The 20,676-nt window shown below is 46.2% G+C and overlaps 1 protein-coding gene across 2 annotated transcripts in view; it reads left to right on the top strand.

Moving 5' to 3' along the window:
• The window catches only part of TTC37 (tetratricopeptide repeat domain 37), a 188,960-nt gene that overhangs the window by 54,915 nt on the left and 113,369 nt on the right, over positions 1-20,676 (top strand). For both annotated transcript variants that reach the window (XM_040421551.1, XM_040421552.1), the window contains exons 14-20: positions 3,903-4,029; positions 9,094-9,273; positions 10,555-10,679; positions 13,327-13,580; positions 17,135-17,237; positions 17,489-17,665; positions 18,535-18,679. In XM_040421551.1, coding sequence (XP_040277485.1) covers positions 3,903-4,029; positions 9,094-9,273; positions 10,555-10,679; positions 13,327-13,580; positions 17,135-17,237; positions 17,489-17,665; positions 18,535-18,679 — 1,111 coding nt within the window. The remainder of the gene's footprint in view (positions 1-3,902; positions 4,030-9,093; positions 9,274-10,554; positions 10,680-13,326; positions 13,581-17,134; positions 17,238-17,488; positions 17,666-18,534; positions 18,680-20,676) is intronic.

Below are 20,676 nucleotides of genomic sequence, written 5' to 3'. Positions count from 1 at the left end.
CCCCAGTTTTTTTGCTCGTCCCCCCCAACCTCCCCCTCCGCTGCCCATTCCTTTTTTCAGGCTATTCTCACCCTTCTGCGGCAGGGAGTTATTGTTCCAGTTCTGCCTCAAGACTGTTTTCGCTGATTCCACTCCAATCTCTGTAGTCCCCAAGAAAGAGGATACGGTCCGTCCCATCCTAGACCTCAAAGACCTCAACCGATTCCTTCGGCTCCGCCGCTTCCGGATGGAATCCCTGTGTTTGGTCATTGCATCCATGGACCCGGGGGAATACCTGTCCTCGATAGACGTCAAGGACGTCTACCTCCATGTTCCCATCTGCGTCGGTCACCAGAAATATCTTCGGTTTGCAGTTGGACCTTTTCATGACCAGTTTGTGGCCCTCCCGTTCGGTCTTGCCACAGCTCCCAAAGTCTTTACCAAGATTCTGTCCTCAGTCATGGCTCTGCTTCATGCCAGGGGGATAGTGGCGATTCCGTACTCGGATGATATCCTGATCAAGGGTCCGTCATTCCGGGCAATGGCGGACAGCCTATGCATCACCACGGACACCCTGGAACGCTATTAAAGTCATGTCTTCACCCATCTCGGCAGCTGATGTTTCTGGGCATGCTGTTCGACACCGATCGGGCCAAGATATTCTTGCCCCCGGACAAACTCTCCACTCTCCGATGTCAGATCCTCTCTTTGTTGCGGCTTCAGCCTCTTTCCATTTGCCAGTGCAAGAGGGCTCTGGGCCACATGGTCTCTTTCTTCGAAGCAGTGCCCTATGCTTCCTTCCCATCCGCTGGATAGTGTTGACGACGGACGCCAGTCTCCGGGGCTGGGGGGTTGTTCTGGACAATCTCTCGGTCCGGGGCACCTGGTCCCGCGAGGAATGCTCCCTTCTGATGAATATTCTGGATATGCGGGCGATTCGTCTCTCTGGTTCATTGGACGGACCGTCTACAGGGTTATCCAGTTCGGGTTCAATCCGACAACTCCACGGCAGTCGCATATCTAAACCACCCGGAGCCCCGCAGCCATGTCGGTGGAAGCGCTCATCCTCTCCTGGGCAGAGAGCCATGTCCCAGCTCTGTCGGCAGTTCATATGCCCGGCATTGACAACTGGATCACCGACTTTCTCAGCCGAGAGAGACTTGATCCCGGCGAATGGGCTCTGCACCCACAGGTCTTTCTCGCGATCTGCGAGCGATGCAGGGTAGAGAACTTCGTCGCGAGGTCTAAGGATCCTCTTGCTCGGGCATTGGGCGCTCTTGTGATCCCGTGGACACAGTTCAGGTTTCCTTTCCTGTTCTCTCCTCTTCCGCTCATGTCGCGTCTTCTCTGGAAAATCAGGTCCAAAGGTCTGCCTTTCATTCTCGTGGCCCTGGACTGGCCACGCAGAGTGTGGCACGCTTCCCTGGTTTTCCTCCTCACTGATGAACCCTGGCGTTTTCCCCTTCGGGAGGACCTCTTGTCGCAGGGACCGATCTTCAACCTGAATTTAGGGTCTCTACATTTAACTACATGGCTGTTGAAGCCACTGTACTAAGGGCTTTGGGTTTCTCGGATGCTGTTGTCCAGACCATGATTCGTGCTAGGAAGCTGTCATCCTCCCCCGGATCTATCACCGGACCTGGAAGTCCTACTTTAGTTGGTGCGAACGCCACCAGTTGTCTGCCATTCGGTTCTCAGACTGTCTGTAAAGGAGCAGTGAAAAAGGACAGGAGACATCAAGGTATCATAAGTGTATATAGTCCTGAAGAAGAGGGCAATCCAGCCCTCGAAACGCGTTGACTACCTTGCAAATAAAAGTTCACCTCTTATCTGTCCAATGACTTGGGTCTAAATCTTTCCAAGCAAGCGCCGTAAAAAGCGGTCAAAATACGTTTTTTTTTACCAGTTTTCCTTTTGATACTTCCACTGTGTACACCTCATCTACTGGGGCACAACAGAGTGACCACGGCTGCAGCCTGGAACAAGCCGGTGTGCTGGTCGGCGAACTAGAATTACCAGCAAGGCTCTCTACAGTGGTTGTGACTCCTGACAACAACAGATGGTAAGCATACCCTAACCTTTATCAAACCACTCTCTACAAAGTGACACCGCACATGTCGCGCTGCCTCCCTCTTTTCTTGCTTTACATTCGGTTCTCGTTGCCACGACTCTTGTCTTTCATGCAGTCGGGCAATGACTTGGGGCTGACTCTCAGTTCCCTCAAAGGGCAAGTTTCAGCCCTTTCTATTCTTCTTCGGCAGAACTTGGCTTTGCTTTCTGCGGTTCGGACCTTTTCTGCAGGGGGTGGCGCACGCTGCGCCCACTTACCGTCCTCCGTTGAATCCTTGTGACCTTAATCTGGTGCTCAGCGCTCTCTGTTTGAGCCTTTGCAGCAGGTGTCCCTTTGCTTTCTGTCCTACAAGGTGGCCTTTTTGGTGGCAGTCACTTCCATCCGTAGGGTGTCGGAACTAGCAGCTCTTTCCTGTCGGTTGCCCTTACTTATCCTCCATCAGGACAAAGTAGACCTTCGCCCTGTCCAGTCCTTCCTTCCTTCCGTGTCTGCATTCCATCTCAATGAAGAGATCATTCTCCCTTCCATTTGTCCTTCCCCCATCTCATCCTCGTGAACAGTTGCTCCACACTCTGGATTTGGTTCGGGCCGTTGGCATCTATCTGTCTCAGACGTCCTCTTTCCGACGGACGGATTCACTATTCGTCATTCCAGAGGGACCGAGACGAGGGTTGGCTACGTCCAAAGTTTCCATTTCCCGATGGATTCATTTGGCCATTGTGGAAGCGTACCGCATCAGTGACCAGACTCTGCCCTTCCAGGTTACTGCTCATTCTGCTCGGGCAGTAGGGGCCTCTTGGGTAGTACATCATGGGGCTTCGGCCCTTCAGGTTTGCAGGGCGGCGAGCTGGTCGTCTTTGCACACCTTTTCCAAATTCTACAGAGTACACACCTTTGCATCTTCTGATACTTCTCTGGGCGTAGAGTTTTGCAGACCGTGGTTCTCTGATTAGCCGGAGGGCTTCTTCGTTTATGGCCCACCCCTGGGACTGCTCTGTAACGTCCCATGGTCACGCCTATGTCCCCCAATGGTACGGATGAGAAAACTAGATTTTTGGACTTACCATAAAATCTGTTTCTCTTCCGTTCATTGGGGGACACAGCTCCCAACCATTCTCTCTTGTTACGGGCCTTGTTGTGGCCTGCATGGTTCTGGGTTTGTACATTGTTTGGTTTTCCTGTTTTTCTTTTGCTTCTCCTACTGCTTTTGCACAAACTGTTTTAGCTTTGTCCCTGTAGGAAGGGTATAGCTGGAGGGAGGAGCTCACACTTTTGTGCTTAGTGTCGCCTCCTAGTGGCAGCAGCTATACCAACGATCAAGCCTGTGTCCCCCAATGAACGGAAGAGAAACAGATTTTACGGTAAGTGCAAAAATCTATTTTTCCAAATTGGATAATTAACTGGAAAGACATGAAAGTAATATTTGAAGTTTTTCCTGAGCCTGGATTAGTGTACTTTCTGGCAAATTTGTGCCATAATGGTTAATCTTTAAATCTAACACTTTTGTCTAGAAATCCTCCTCCAGTTAGTACACCTCCCCCCTACTGGAGCGGTTTGGTACTTTTTATTTTTTTACTTTTTTTTTTTTTTTTTAAAAGGTCCAATCTCAGAAGTGAATCTCATTAACATAGCTAACCAAGCCCACTTTCCACCTACTTTTCAAAACTGGATTGAGTGGTGTAAAAATGCAAATTGTTGGACAGAATTCTGGAGTGCAGGGCATGACATACTCCCCCCTTTGTATCTGCAGTTTTACTAGGTTGTCTCACTGGAATGTCACCATAGTGATGATTCCTGCACCACTATGTAGGCTGCGTCAATATGTATGATGCATGTTTGTTTGTTTTTTCAGTTTTCTTACTGCCATTGGGAAAAATCCAGAGATTGCAGACTACTATTTCTACCTTGGTTTAACATTTTGGTGCATGAATGAAGAAACCAAGCGAGATAAAACAAAAGCAGTTACGCAGTTCTTGAAGGTACCTTTGTTAAACCCATTAGTTGTATTTCGTTTTAAGATTATTGGTTTGTGTGTGGTATTTGGAAGTATTCTCGTGTCATGATTGTACTGTCTTTACCACAGTATAAGGGTCCATTCACACGTCCGCAAGTGTTTTGCGGTCCGCAAAACACGGACACCGGCCGGCACTATGATAGAAATACCTATTCTTGTTTGTGGTTGCGGACAAGAATAGGACATGCTCTAATTTTTTTGCGGGGCCACGGAATGGAACTACAGATGCGGACAGCACACTGTATATTGTACGGCATGGTGCAGGGATTAATTAGAGATGAGCGACTTTCCGCTTATGAATTTCTTCATACTTCATTTGGTGGTAGAAGATGAATTGCGTTATGGATTCCGTTACCACGGACGATAACGCAATTCTATGATGTAATGCATAATGGAATGCCTTTAGAGGCATTCCGTTATTCATTCTGTCATTATAGAAGTCTATGGGCTGCAAACCAAATCCGTCCCGTTTCCGTTATGCAGTGGAGTCCTCTCCTGCATAACGGAAATGGGACGGATCCGGTTTGCCGCCCATAGACTTCTATTATGACGGAATGAATAACTGAATGCCTCTAAAGGAATTCCATTATGTATTCCATCATAGAATTGCGTTATGGTCCGTGGTAACAGAATCCATAACGCAATTCACCTTTTACCACCAAACGAAGTGTGAACCAATTTTAAAATATGAAATTCGCACTTCTCTAACTATAATGTAATCTGTATAGCATGGTGTACTGATTATACTGTATATTGTACAGCATGGGATGGTGCAGGGGTTACACTGTATGCTCTTTGATGTGCCAATTATCTTAGATTTTCCTATCGCCCACCTTTGATGGCGCTGTGCCCAGCTCTGAGCCGACCCCGCTCAGCAGCTCTTTCACACGGGCGACGTGTGTGAGGGCCGGATAGGATGCAGGTGCGTCACGGTAAAATGCGCAATTTTTCAGCGCGAGTGCCAAGCGTTTTAATGCGTTTTGCACGTGTGTTAGAAAAATCGGCATGTTTGGTACCCAGACCCGAACCCGGACTTCTTCACAGAAATTCGGGCTTGGGTTAGGTGTTCTGTAGATTTTATTATTTTCCCTTATAACATAGTTATAAGGGAAAATAATAGCATTCCTAATACAGAATGCTTAGTAAAATGTCCATTGAGAGGTTAAAAATAATAAATAAATTTAACTCGCCCCATCCACTTGATCACTTAGCGGATCTCCTATTCTTTCTTCAGGACCTGGCTAAAGGATCTTTGATGACGTCACTGCACTCATCACATGGTCCATTACCATGGTGATGGATCATGTGATGAGCGCAGTGACGTCATCAAAGGTCCTTTAGCCGGGTCTTGAAGAAAGATGAAAGGAGAGGAAATCCGCCGCGCGACCAAGTAGATGGGGTGAGTTAAATTTGTTTATTATTTTTTAACCCCTCCAGCCATATTGTACTATGTATTCTGTATTAAGAATGCTATTATTTTCCCTTATAATAATGTTATAAGGGAAAATAATAAAGATCGGGTCCCCATCCCGATCGTCACCTAGCAACCATGTGTGAAAATCGCACCGCATCTGCACTTGCTTGCGGATGCTTGAGATTTTCACGCAGCCCCATTCACTTCTATGGGGTCTGCGTTGCGTGAAAAACGCACAAAATAGAGCATGCTGCGATTTTTACGCAACGCACAAGTGATGCGTGAAATTCACCGCTCATGTGCACAGCCCCATAGAAATGAATGGGTCCAGATTCAGTGCGGGTGCAATGCGTTCACCTCACGCATTGCACCCGCGCGGAAAATTTGCCCGTGTTAAAGAGACCTTTAGAGGGAACACTGCCTGTGTGTAATAGCTTGTCTGTTCCAGGTTGTTTAACCCTTTAGATGCCATGGTCATTTTAGACATGCCATGCAGTTTGGCAGAGGAATGGGCTCGGCTTGTCAGCCCATAAGTGCTCCTGTGATACAATTTGTAGGATGTTAATGGGTTACCAAGGCAGCTGTGGGTAAGTGGGGGGCTAACAAAGGCCCCCAGATCTGCCATAGTTGTGAGCCTGATTGCCTTCAAGTGTTTTGCATTACCATGATTTTCCTATGAGAAATTATTTGAGACTTACTTGTTTGTACTCCCGCTTTGCGCCACAGGACCATCTGTTTGCCATCCCTTGTGTTTAAGTAGTTTCAAATGGACGGATGATCAGATGGTGGTTTAGTATTTTATATAGATTGTGATCATCAAAACTTAAGTATCTGCTAAGCGACTGAGTAATCTTCTGTGTAATGAAGGAGCTGGCATGAAAGGCATAAAAGAACACACAAATACATTTCACATGATTTTCATAGTAACTAACAAATTAATTTCTACTGTAAAAAAACATTTCCCGAACTCTGGTTCAGTTCCAAGGTACCACTTGAAACCAAACCCGAGTTCGGGAAATGGTTTTTTACAATACAAATTAATTTATGAAGTTATAACGCGAAGTCTTGCAAGACTTCGCATAGCAATAACTTCGGCTCATCTGAGCCAATACATTCTAATACTGTACGGAGCTCCTGTTCTGTACACTATTAGAACAAAGTTTTATGCGAATCGACTTCAGATGTTTCATCCGAAGTCAATTCACTCATCCCTAATAGTAACACATGAACTCCTCAGCATTGCAGCGTCTTTTCAACCCGTTGCACGTGTTTGTGGTGCCAACCTTCATCAGGACATGCATAATTTAATGGTGCACAAGAGCCAGGCTTTAAAGGGATTTTCCAAGCGTTGTATGGTATTCCAGTTATAACAGGTTATCTCTTATCCACAGGATAGTGGATAACTATTAGATTGTGGGGTCTGACTGCTGGGATCCCCACCAGTCATGAGATCGGGGCTGTGTACCCCTATAATGAATGAATGGAACATGCTCTGTGCCCCTCCCTTCATTCTCTATGTCAGTGGTCCCCAACCTTTTTTTGCACCAAGGACCGGTTTCATGCAAGACAATTTTCCCAGGGACCGGTTGCAAAAACACAAGGTGCATATTAAAATATATAACACTATATAATGACTATATAAACTGACTATGGTCTCTGCTGCACTGGTCTCTGCTGCACTGGTCTCTGCTGCACTGTACCGTATTTTTCGCCCTATAAGATGCACCTAGTTTTAGAGGAGAACAATAAGAAAAAAATATTTTTCATTACACCTCAGGTCAGACCAGCAATCAGACCCCCAATGTTAATCAGACCTCAGATCAGACCCCCAATGGCTCAGATCAACCACCAAACCTTTAGCCATCTATCAGCCCCCAATGTCAGCCATACACCCCCCCCCAATGTCAGCCATAAGCCCCCCATTAGCCCCTCATGTCAGCCATAAGCCCCCATTAGCCCTTTATGTCAGCCATAAGCCCCCCATTAGCCCTTCATGTCAGCCATAAGCCCCCCATTAGCCCCTCATGTCAGCCATAAGCCCCCATTAGCCCTTCATGTCAGCCATAAGCCCCCATTAGCCCTTCATGTCAGCCATAAGCCCCCCATTAGCCCCTCATGTCAGCCATAAGCCCCCATTAGCCCTTCATGTCAGCCATAAGCCCCCCATTAGCCCTTCATGACAGCCATAAGCCCCCCATTAGCCCTTCATGTCAGCCATAAGCCCCCCATTAGCCCTTCATGTCAGCCATTAGCCCCTCATATCAGCCATAAGCCCCCATTAGCCCCTCATGTCAGCCATAAGCCCCTATTAGCTCCTCATGTCAGCCATAAGCCCCCATTAGCCCTTCATGTCAGCCATAAGCCCCCCCATTAGCCCTTCATGTCAGCCATAAGCCCCCCCCATTAGCCCCTCATGTCAGCCATAAGCCCCCATTAGCCCTTCATGTCAGCCATAAGCCCCCTCATTAGCCCTTCATGTCAGCCATAAGCCCCCCATTAGCCCCTCATGTCAGCCATAAGCCCCCATTAGCCCTTCATGTCAGCCATAAGCCCCCCCATTAGCCCTTCATGTCAGCCATAAGCCCCCCATTAGCCCCACATGTCAGCCATAAGCCCCCCCCCATTAGCTCCTCATGTCAGCCAGCCCATAAGCCCCCCATGTCAGCCAGCCCATAAGCCCCCCATGTCAGCCAGCCCATAAGCCCCCCATGTCAGCCAGCCCATAAGCCCCCCATGTCTGCCAGCCCATAAGCCCCCCATGTCTGCCAGCCCATAAGCCCCCCATGTCTGCCAGCCCATAAGCCCCCCATGTCAGCCAGCCCATAAGCCCCCCATGTCAGCCCCATGTCCCCCAGGTCAGCCAGCCCATAAGCCCCCCATGTCAGCCCCATGTCCCCCAGGTCAGCCATCAGTGCAAATAAAATAAAATAAAAAAAACACTTACCTCTCCTGCTCACCATTGCGATCCTCTTCATTCTGCTGTCGGCTGGCTGTGTATAGCGGCGCACAGTGTGACGTCACAGAGCGACCTCACGCTGTGCGCAGCCCTGCACAGCCGATAGCCGAGCCGTGGACCAGGAAGCAGTGAGTACAGATCCTTCACCGCTCCCTTGTCCTTCTGTACTAATGAAGCGCTTCCATAATGGAAGCGCTTCCATAATGGAAGCGCTTCATTAGTACAGAGTTAAAGACTGCCCTGATCACCGCGGCCCGGCTAACAATCCTCCACGGCCCGGTCCTGGGCCGCGGCCCGGCGGTTGGGGACCGCTGCTCTATGTGACTGGTGGAAATAGCCCAGTGGTATTCTCAGCTTTCTTTGACAGTCCCATAGAGAACCGGTGGAGTAGCACAGCACATGTTTTATCAGCTTCTCCATTTATTTTAGGAACCCTGTTCTTGTGATCAGTAGGGGTCTTTCCTATTGATAGAATGTAACTACTTATACATAAATTACTGTTCTATTGGACTAAGATTTTATGACCACTGCATGTATAAATGCATATACTCTTATATTCTGATATCAACCGTCAGATAATATTTAAACTCTACCCCTCTGATATTTCCATTTTTTGTTCCCTTTTTGTATTCCTTATTTATTTTTCTTCTGTTATGCAGGCTGCCAAACTGGACCCCTATATGGCAAAAGTATTTTGTTACTTGGGTCATTACTACCTAGAAGTAGCTGGAGACAAGACCAGGGCTCGTGGGTGCTATAAGAAAGCATTTGACTTAGATGGCAATGATGGAGAGTCAGGAGCCAAAGCGGTGGATCTAAGTGTTGAGCTCAACGACATGGTAATGTAGCATCATCTGAATACAGTGCCGTTTACAAAGATTGATGCTTTCCCAAGCTGCACACCGTCATTGCTCACTGCAATATCTGTATACATATAATGTAGCTGTTCATCACTCTGGTCCTTAAATGGACCTGAACCCTTAAAGGGGTTGTACAAGAATCGGGAGTCTTTTTGGCAAATCCTCCCACTTGGCCGGACCTGTAAAGGGAATATGACTTGCCTCCTTCGCTGTGCTGGCTCTCTGCTCCTTCCCCTCCAGGCCTGCAATGCTTTGCTGGGTTCCCTCACTGTAAACATCCGGTTTGGCATCACCGCAGCCAATCCCTGGCTGCAGCAGTGACCTGCTCCCCTTACATCATGACAAATGGTCACATGACACAAGAAGATCCTGTCACAGCAGAGCATCGCAAGCCTGGAGGAGAAGGAGTGGACAGCCGCCACTGGGAAGCAGGTACGTAATCTTCCCTTTACAGGTCTGGTCAGGTGGGGCCATTCTTGCACAACCCCTTTAAGGGTAGGTTCAGGTATTTTAGCCAAAGCCAGAATTGGATTCAAAAGGAATGGGAAATATAAAGGAAGGACTTATACTTCTCATTCCTGCTAGATCCACTTCTGGCTTTGGCTGAAAAACCTGCAGAAAAATCTACACAAAAAAAAAGTTAGCGTGAACCTGCCCTTAGGAAAAAAAACTGTATGATAGTTCCAGTAAACACCTGAAACCTTTTTTTGAAATGTCTTGCTATCTGCTGCCAACATGTTTTAAAGTGTACCTAAATCTTTGTATATACTTTAATAAGACTTATTGTAAATGCCAAGAAATGAATTTTTCTAATATACTTAGTTTTTTTTAAAACATTTTCTTAGCAAAATAGGCACCTAATTGCACTTTAGAATCTGTACTCCCATATAGTGCTATAATGTTGAGCGCTGTACAGGCAGGAGCTCCATAGCACATCGCTGCTCCTGCCTGTACCAGCGCTGCTTTCCTAAAGCCTGGCATTGATGGGCTCTGTCATGCTTTAGCAGAGAGAGCACAGGCAATGTATGATGTGAGCTCCTGCGCTCGCTCGCTCCGCTCTAATAGCTACACAGGTGCCTATTTTACTGGAAAAACATTTAAAAAATCAATAAACTTAATTTGATGGCATTTACAATAAGTAGATTAATAAAGTAGATGGAAAGGTTTAGGTACACTTAAACTTATGATGGCACCCACCCATCTTTCCCAACCCTTTCCCCCAGAATTATTGCTGCTTACATCTTCTGCTTTCTTTTCTAGGACGCGGCATTAGCCATTTTGTCAAGTGTAACCGAGAGAGCGAGCGCAGGAACGGCAAAGTGGGCTTGGCTTAGGAGAGGCCTCTTCTATCTAAGAGTTGGTCAGCACTCCAAAGCTGTGTCTGAGTAAGCGTCAGTCTTCTCACAATCTTCCTTAAATGGGATGAGATTTGTTTTAAAAAAAATTGTCTTTTATCGTAGAAGTAATAGAAATTAAGTGACTGCTTAAAGGGATGTTCCAGCTTTTAGCATTTTGTTAACATTTATGCTCAGCCTGGTGTACCTGTTGAAAACTATAGTCACCTTTTGGTCGCGCTCCCGTTTGCACTGCTGCAGCCTTTAAGGGAGGACCTGGAACAGAGCCACTCTGAATAGGTGAGTATGTTTTTTTTTTTTTTTAAACATCTTTAAAGGGGTTTTTCAGCCTTTGGTAAGTGATGGCCTATCTTCAGGATAGGAAATCACTTGCTAATTGTCAGGGATCTGACACCCCGCATCCCCGCCAATCAGTGGTTCATTGTAGCACCGTCTGCATTGACCTCGGAGCTTTCTCTGCTACAGTGTCAGTTGTACTGTGTAGCTTTAGTGGTGGTGCTTTATTGAATAGCTGACTGGCGGGGTGTCAGACCCCCACCAATCAGTTAGCGATAGGCTATCTCAAGGATAGGCCATCACCTACTAAAGGCAGGCGAACCCATTTATGCCTGTATTCTACCTTCTGCCAATACCAAATGAATTTCTCTTTTGCTATAATAGAATAGGTACCATGATGTCGCAGTTGTCGAGCCCCTGCATACAGTGCTATCAGCAGGATAAGGCTACATTCACACAACTATATTTCTGATCGATGTCTGATCCACATTTTTTGCAGATTGCACGCTGACCCCTTCATTCCTTTGGGGCCACAAAAAGTACAGAGAGCACATACCTGTGCTGCAACCTATTAAACATGTCCTATTCTTGTCCGTTATGCAGACCAGAAAATAGGCATTTTACCAATGGGGCCTGAGAAAAGCGCAGGATGCGCATGGCTGGTATCCGCATTTTGCAGATCACAAAAATGGAAACGGCTGTGTGAATGTAGCCTTAGGCTGTCACAGTGACAACTCGATCCTGCACTATGACATGGAACAGACATAATCGGTTCCATGTTACTCAAAATGCCCTAAAAGCAGCACTGCTTCTGCATTCAGGTGGTTTCATGACATCAGTTATGGCATCACATGGATTCCCTGTGCAGAGGGGGATGCAGTCATGCGGAGAAGACACAATCTATGTCTTTTCTGCATCTCTGTCAGCACAGATGACTGGTACATCCTGTATTAGACAGGCAGATCAGCAAGCGATTGCTTGCTCGCTGGCAGAGGAGACCACTGCTATTACATGCAACGATTTCCTCCTCAGTATGGGAGGGGTGATTGCTGTGCCATCGCTCGTCCCCATACTGTCTAGTAGTTTGACGGCGGCAGGTCGCTATTAGACAGCACAATCTGCCGCCGGCAAGTGCTGATTTTTAAGCATGCTTAAATCGGCGGCAATATTACAGTGCAAGATGATCGCTAACAAGCATGTGAACGCTCGTTAGCGGTTATCACCCAAAATCTCGGCCAGTGTAATACAGCCTTAACTAGTAACATTGATCTATAGGCTATTACTATTATATCAGTGATCGCATTTGAGGACAGAAAAGAATATAGATGTTCCCTGGTAACCTGTGCCTCCAGTTAACCCCAGTCCCACCAATTTTAGTTTTTCTAGTCCTTCTCTATCCATATTTGTGCATTTACTAAAAAGTTAGTACTGGAAGGATTATCATCCATGTACAGAAGCTGCATCATGAAAATTCTGTGTAATCTGCAGGCAGGATGAGCTGAGCCGACTGATCTAAAGTTTTATAGGGAAAGATTCAGTAAAACTTGTAATTTATTAATTTAAAGGATGAGCCCCCTTGAGGCTGGTCACCATCGCGGCCTGCTATTGGCTGCAGCGACCCCATCCCCGGATGTTTTGATCCGAGTGACGGGGAGATGCGGTGGCGGCCGTGCAGAGATCCGGAGTGACGCGGGTGCCATGGAGCAGAGGAGTATAATCCATACAAGGAGCCCGGGCATTCGGGGGGGATATTTTAGATATCGGACTACCCTTAGGAGTCATGTGGTCATTCCTATCAGTGACTGACTGCTAACTCTGCATGACTAAGCAGGGAACATACTTGTCATGAAGGCCTAAAACACCCCCGGTCATGGTTGGGTTCATAAAAAAAAAAGAAAACTTTCTTATATTAATTTTTTTGCATTAATGCCTCACTACGGTATTTTAGATCATGTACAAGAAGGTTCATACCTAATGATACTCACCACCTTGAAAGCCTAGTTGACAAACTGAATTATAATTGAACATTTCTGCATGTCTTTCATATTTCTCAAACCAGCTGGCTTTAATACAGCAGGACTATGGGGAGCTATTGATTGCGTGCACAGTTTCCATTTAGTCCCTAGCGTCACAGCATGCTTGACCTCTACAAGCCTGAAATACTGATATTTCCTTAGTCCTGTTGTGTTGGATGGAGTCTGACCTCTAACAGAGCCATATGTACTCTGCCCTTTATTCATGCACTTAGTATGGGCTGCTGGTAAGGGCCGCATTGACTGCTCGGTGCACGGGCATTTACAGTTCGGCCTTTGATTCTTACTGAAATTTCATAATGAACTGAACTAATCCATTTGTTTTCAGCCATCTATCTGACACATTGGTTATTCCTTTGATGATTTAGCTTGCATGCTGCTCTGAGGGCCGATCCCAAGGACCCCAACTGCTGGGAGTGCTTAGGAGAAGCGTATCTGAGTAGAGGGGGCTATTCTACCGCGCTCAAATCCTTTATGAAAGCCAGCGAACTGAATCCTGACTCAATCTATAGTGCATACAAAATTGCATCGATCAAACAGATCCTGGGCACCTATGCAGAAGCAGTAACTGAATACCAGCATATAATACAGAAGTCCGCAGAATATGTGCCAGCACTGAAAGGTAACTTCTACTAATGCCAAACATTAAAGGGTAAATGCACACGATCATCATTGCGTGCGGAAAATGCCCACCGTAGGTTATGTATATTGTATTCTATGAGAATTTGAAATTCTCATGCACACGATGCAGATTTTTTCCATGCAGATTTTACAATCCGCAGCATGTCAATAAATTTTTTTTTACCTGACCGGATTTTCTCCATTCACTTCAATGTGGAGAGTAGAATCCTCCACAAATCCGCACCAGCTGATGCGGACAAATTGTCTGCACCTAGATCCTGAACGTGTGCATTTACGTTGAAAATGTATGTTGAAAATTCAGTGGAGGTTTACGAAACGCTTATTTTAAAGCATTTACCGTGCTGATATTAGTATTGTAATGATGGGTGAGCAGTCATTTCTTTGTGTTTGTGAGTGGTCAATGTAATGAGTGGCAGATGTTGCGTTCCCTCTAGATCTTATTAGACAGTCACGTAAAGGGGTTATCCAATAAACATCGTTAATCACTCAGGGTAAGTGATAACTGTAATGTCGCTGGGGGTCTGACTGCTGGGACTCCCAGAATTCCTGACAACTGTATCTATCCATTCACTTCAATAGGACTGATGTAGACAGTGCTTCCCCAGTCCCATAGTAGTGAATGCTTATTACCGCTCCATTCAAATGGAGATCATTGGGGGTTCCAGCAGTCAGATTCCTTGCAATACCACTTTTTTTTTATCTGTTTTGTGGATAGGAAATAAAGAATGGTCAGCAAGAGTATACCCTCTCTAAGGCCCCCACTGACCTGAGCATCAGTGCAAGCCATCAATGTAACCATTGCATTGGCTGTCAGATTCTTACACGGATTCCCACCTCCTTTCTGTGCCATCTAAATAGGTTTAATAATCCTGTGCCGATTAATTTCATATCTTCAGAGTACGAGCATATGGCTTGGCCATGTCGCAGCTGTCCTGCCGTTGAGTTCTGTGCAGCCGTGCAAGATGCAGTGAGCTCTAATTAAAGGGAGTCTGTCACCACAATCTTGGATGAGTAGTGCCGCAAATAAAAAGTCCAGATTGCTGTCTTTTTACTATTTGCCCCTATTACCCCGCTGTCAGGGCTCAAAGCTGCACTGAAACACACAGTCCAGACTACTGTGCTGCACTAACATAAAGGAGAGGACTTCTGTGCATGTTTATTTCAGCACAGCTGACCGCGGGGAGAATGAGAGATAGCAATCTGGACTCTTTATCTGTAATACTACTCATGTGTTACTGCAGATAATAGTCCAAGGTGCTGGTGACAGTTTCCCATGAAACTAATTAGGACTGCACTGTTTAGGCTACTTTCACACTGGCGTTTCTGGGTCCGCTTGTGAGATCCGTTTCAGGGCTTTCACAAGAGGCCCACAACGGATCAGTTCAGCCTCAATGCATTCTGAATGGATAAGGATCCGTTCAGAATGCATCAATTTGGCTGCGTTTGGTCTCCGTTGCGCTTTTGAGGCGGACACTAAAACGCAGCTTGCAGCGTTTTGGTGTCCACCTGACGATGCAGAGCCAAACGGATCGGTCCTGACTTACAATGTAAGTCAATGGGGACAGATCCATTTTCACTGACACAATATGTAGCAATTGAAAACGGATCCGTCCCCCATTGACTTTCAATGTAAGTCAAGACGGATCCGTTTTGACTTAGACCTTTTTTTGAATGAATAATGCAAACGGATCCGTTATGAACGGATACAAGAGTTTGCATTATCAATGCGGAGCCGTCTGTGCAGATACAAGACGGATCCGCACCAAACGCGAGTGTGAAAGTAGCCTTAGTCGGTCTGCATTGTTAATGGCCATTTGGAACCTGCTGTACTGCGCAGACATTACCAATGCAGACCGACTAAACAATGCGTTCCTAATTAGTTTAAAGGGATTCTGTCATGACATTTTAGGCCTATACCCTAAACATATAGCCAGGTCCGTCCAAATAGCATGAATCCGAAACTGTCCTTATTAAATGTGCCTGTGGCTCTATTAGCACATAAAACATGTTTTTATAACCTGTCATTCACCTACCTAAGGTGCCCAAGGGGACATTGCTTCATACAGTGTGCCCGGCTGCACTCATCTCGGTCTGGTGCCCAGCGCCGCCTTCCCAGTTGAAATCGCCACCTTCCTCACCTCAGCCCCGCCTCCGCAATCGTCCGGTCCCTCTGCCAGATCCCGCGCGTGCGCACTAGGCATAACCTGAGGGACCGGACGATGGCTGAGGTGAGGAAGGCGGCGATTTCAACTGGGAAGGCGGCGCTGGGCACCAGACGGAGATGGCTGCAGCCGGGCACCCAGTATGAAGGGAAGTCCCCTTGGGCACCTTAGGTAGGTGAATGACAGGTTAATAAAACCTGTTTTATGTGCTAATAGAGCCACAGGCACATTTAAAGAGGACCTTTCACCGATCCTGACATTGTGAACTAAGTATACAGACATGGAGAGCAGCGCCCGGAGATCTCACTGCACTTACTATTATCCCTGGGCGCCGCTCCGTTCTCCCGCTATGCCCTCCGGTATCTTCGGTCACTAAGTTATGGTAGGCGGAGATTAGGCGGAGAACCTCCCAGGCTGTGAGCTCTGCGCTGCGATTGGCCAGCGCTACAGCAGAACAAGGGCAGACTCCGCCTACCATAACTTAGTGACTGAAATCTCCGCCTACCATAACTTAGTGACCGAAGATACCGGAGGGCATAACGGGAGAACGGAGCGGCGCCCAGGGATAATAGTAAGTGCAGTGAGATCCCTGGGCGCCGCTCTCCATGTCTGTATACTTAGTTCACATTGTCAGGATCGGTGAAAGGTCCTCTTTAATAAGTACAGTTTCGGTTTTATGCTATTTGGACGGACCTGGCCATATGTTTAGGTTATAGGCCTAAAATGTCATGACAGAATCCCTTTAATTGCAGCTCATACAGCCCCGTGATACACAATTGCGGCATGGCTGCGTCACAACCGCGACATGACCTCTCCAAGTGGTCATACCCTTATAGTGGTTGGAGCTTAATTTCTTCAAATGATCTGCAGAGACTTACAGTCAAAACATATTAATGATTATATTGTATGTTTGTATTTGTATTTTTATAGCGGCAACAGAGGGTTCATGTAGAGAAAAAAAATCAGACAGTGACGGCCCTGCTCACAAAATCCTGCTATCTATGAGGAAATAGGGCTGACAAAAAAAAGGTGCTTTTTTGTACAGTGGCCATTTATTAGAATACAGTGCAGTACACACAAAGCTGAATGAACACAGGTAGGATCTCTGTATGAAGACATGGGGTCTCATTCACTTTGCTGTACGGCATTACACTGCAGCATTAAAAAAGGCTCGTAATCTGCAGCGCGTCCAGGTAGCCCTATAGGTTCAGATGTATGTTGATGTATTCACCACCAAACTCTTTAGCCTCTAAATTTAGGAGAGCAGATGATATGATTTTCTCTGTGAATAGACTATTTCCTCGTATCAGGGCTATTTCTTTGTATACCATGCCGTCTCTAAGGTTAAATCACAGCCTTGTGTGTTTTGCAGGTCTCGGTGAATGTCAGCTTATGCTTGCCAAGGGCGCCCTTGCTGATTTCCTTGATGCCAAAGCTGTAGATTTCATAGAAAAGGCTCTTGAATATTTGACAAGGTTGGAACCAAAGACTTGAAGTTATTTGCTGTTCTATGTGACCATACTAAAGCAGAGCATATATTCTCAGAAATTCACAGATTACAGTTTCTTCACCTTTGTCCTCGACAACCGTAGGGTTACACATCTTGTGTTTGTCGTTTTGCTATATTCAGTTAAACATGTAAAACCATGTGTAGCACGTGATTTAGGCTTATTTTGATTTATTGCTTATTTTTCATAAGAACTTATTTTTCTTTTATATATTCCAGAGCTGTTCAGCAGCGTCCTGACCTTTTATGTCTGTGGAAACTTCTTGGAGATTCTTGCACCTGCTTACATCTGGTCTCTCCCACCAAAGTCAGAGTTAATGTCCTAGGGGCTCTTGTAGGGCAGAATACAGGTCAGAAGCTACTGAATAAATCTGAGATCTTGGAAATTGGCGGAAGGTAAGAATTAAGAACTTGATTTCTAGCAGTTGGTGGTGCTTAAATGTAAAAAAAAAAAGTACTCCTATCACAGTTCCCCTGCTACTCCTGTTCTGACGAGCCCAGGCTCCCGCCGCTCTCTGCTTCCTGTTCCAGCGATGATGTTCCGACACAGGGGCATGTGACCTCCGCCGCAGTGACCTGATACAGCTGGTGATTTACTGCAACGGTCACACACCCTTGAGTCAGAACATCGTCACTGGACCAGGAAGCAGAGAGTAAAGGAAGACCGGGCAATGTTGGTATGGGAGCGGCACGGGGGGTCTCTGAGGTGAGTACTGTTTTTTTGTGTTTAAACAGCAGCCTCAGCACATTATGGGCAGCACGTTGGCTCAGTGGTTAGCACTGGTGACTTTTAGCACTGGGGTCCTAGGTTCGGATCTGACCAAGAACAACATGTGCATGGAGTTTGTATGTTTTCCCCGTGTTTGCGTGGGTTTCCTCCGGGTACTCCGGTTTCCTGCTACACTCCAAAAGACATACTGATAGGGCCCTTAGATAGTGAGCCCCATTGAGGACAGTTGGATGCCGATGTCTGTAAAGCGCTGCGGAATATAATAGCGCTATATAAGTGCATGAAATAAATAAATGACAACATCATTTTTTTCTAATGGGATACCCCTTTATTAGATGTTAGGCTCTGGTTACTCACATACTGGTGAGTTATATGCCAAACAGACATAGATCCTGTTCATAGAAGATCTATGGGTAAGTCTGGTACATACATACACACCTTAGATGTGGACTGAACTTAGTAATATCTGTGGTTTCTTTAATATATTGAGAATCGAAATAATCAGTTGGCACCCCCTGTTCCTTCCTATTTACAGGTGTTATGGTCGAGCACTAAAGTTACAGCCCTCAGCCAACATATGGTGTGATCTTGGAATGAATTATTACTACCAGGCACAGCTTTTACTGCTATCTGACCACACCAGAAGTAACCAAAATGCTTTATTGGAAAAGTCAGTGCAGGTAATGCTGTGATGCTTAGGGTAGTAGCACCCTTAAACACCTTTGTATACATTTTGTAGATTCAGTTATGTTTGGGATGCTGTCGGGAAAATCCACAAAGTGCAGTACAATAGAATTGCATTTACGCTGAGTGCATGTTGTCTCCGAGCTAAGCATTTGACATATATCCCGGTAAAAGCTATCTGATATATGTAAAGTGTATCCATAGGGTTCTGCTCACCTTTTTGCCTCCGTTAGGCCAATATGCATTCCTTTTTTTTAGCTGTATAGGAAAGTTCAGTACACTGCACCTCCGTCTTCTGAAGGCCCCAGTGGACAAGGTGCAGCCTTCAGTGGGAGGTATACCCTGGGAACATGTGCTGTTAACGGAAGGCTCGAATGCTGTGTACACAGAGCCTTACAAAAACCCATTGACATGCAGATTTAGCCCTTACACAACAGTGTCTCGTAAATATACAGCAGTATGCAGAGGGCCAGTCTGTAAAACTGCCATATATTTACAGTCACTCTATCTCTGATCATTGGGGGAGTGCTGCTGTAAGGTGAGGCTATGTCAACACCAGACCCTCAGACCAGTGGCTTCTGTTAACTTCTTTCAGACCAGTCCATGTAAAATAGCAGCTAACGGCATAATCCCAGTGCCTGCAACCCTTACATGATATGTTTGAAGGCTCTGCACGCTCCTGCATGCCCTGCCATCACACTGACAGCCCAATCCTGTACTCTGGCAGTGAACAGAAACTGTTGCCTGTTGCAGAAAAAAATAAAATGCAAACAGCGCTGATGCAGATGTGCTGATACCGCATTCAGTGTTTGCATTGATGACGTCATGAGGTTTTCCTGTGTAGAGAGACTGGAAAAGTGCAGAGAAGATGGAATCTGCCTCCTCTCTGCATGCTTGTCATATACAGATGTCTGGTAACAGTGATCTGTGGGCAGTTACCATTAGATCACTGAACTATATATGGTGTAAGAAGGTACAAGGTGTCACCGAGGTTCCTGGCCTCGGTGGAGTAAGAGACGGTTTTTATGTGTCAGCAGCAGTTGCTGTTTGACACCTTAATACTTAGTATGGCTGTATAGCTGATCCGGGGCGGCTCTTACTGGGAGTAGTCAAAGTGCTGGGTGGGTGACTACTCCCCATGTTCCAGGCTGGGTTTTGCCCGGCATAAAAACCAGCAAGCACTGCCAGGTGAGGAGGATTACCTCAGTCTGACAGTGGAGCTTAGGAGGTGTGTGTGAACTAACACCAAGACTGCAAAGTAACGTTTTGTTTTTGGTTTATGTGTGAATAAACACGGAAGTTTGATTTAAGAACTGGTAATTTGCCTCTGTACTGCATCCGCACACCCTTTCTACCAGAGCGTATCCCCACAATTGGCCGAGGATGCGGGCAAGAGCAGTGAGGCTGGCATGAACGCCGATATTTTTGGGTTCTGCATTTTTCCAGGCACGGTTGTATGTCATACATTAAACCAGCTGTTATTTTAAAGAAAACAGAGATTTTGAGCAGCTCTCACCTGCCAGGGATTCCACTGTTATAGCACGGAACAACTCCTTCACCCGAATCAGGAGAAATACGGAAGTATAGAGAAAAAGAGGTTTTGTCCAGCTTGTGGTTGTGGTAATCCAAAGGCTTCTTTATTGAATATTCAGTATAAAATCCAGGTACAGAAAGCAGAGTCTACATGTTTCGGGCACAATGCAATCTTAGCCCTTACTCATGACTGTTTCAAATACACTGTGAGTTACTTTTGTAGAGTCATGAGTAAGGGCTAAGATTGCATTGTGCCCGAAACATGTAGACTCTGCTTTCTGTACCTGGATTTTATACTTAAATATTCAATAAAGAAGCCTTTGGATTACCACAAGCTGGACAAAACCTCTTTTTCTCTATATTAAACCAGCTGTATTACAACCAGTGCCCCACGACAAAATGGAGGCTGTTGTGAAGGCCCTCATGGAGGCTAATCTGCAGCAGCGAGAGACAAACCTGC

This window comes from Bufo bufo, chromosome 2, assembly GCF_905171765.1.
Source record: "Bufo bufo chromosome 2, aBufBuf1.1, whole genome shotgun sequence".
Classification (NCBI taxonomy): domain Eukaryota; kingdom Metazoa; phylum Chordata; class Amphibia; order Anura; family Bufonidae; genus Bufo; species Bufo bufo.
This window is presented reverse-complemented; position numbering and strand designations above follow the sequence as displayed.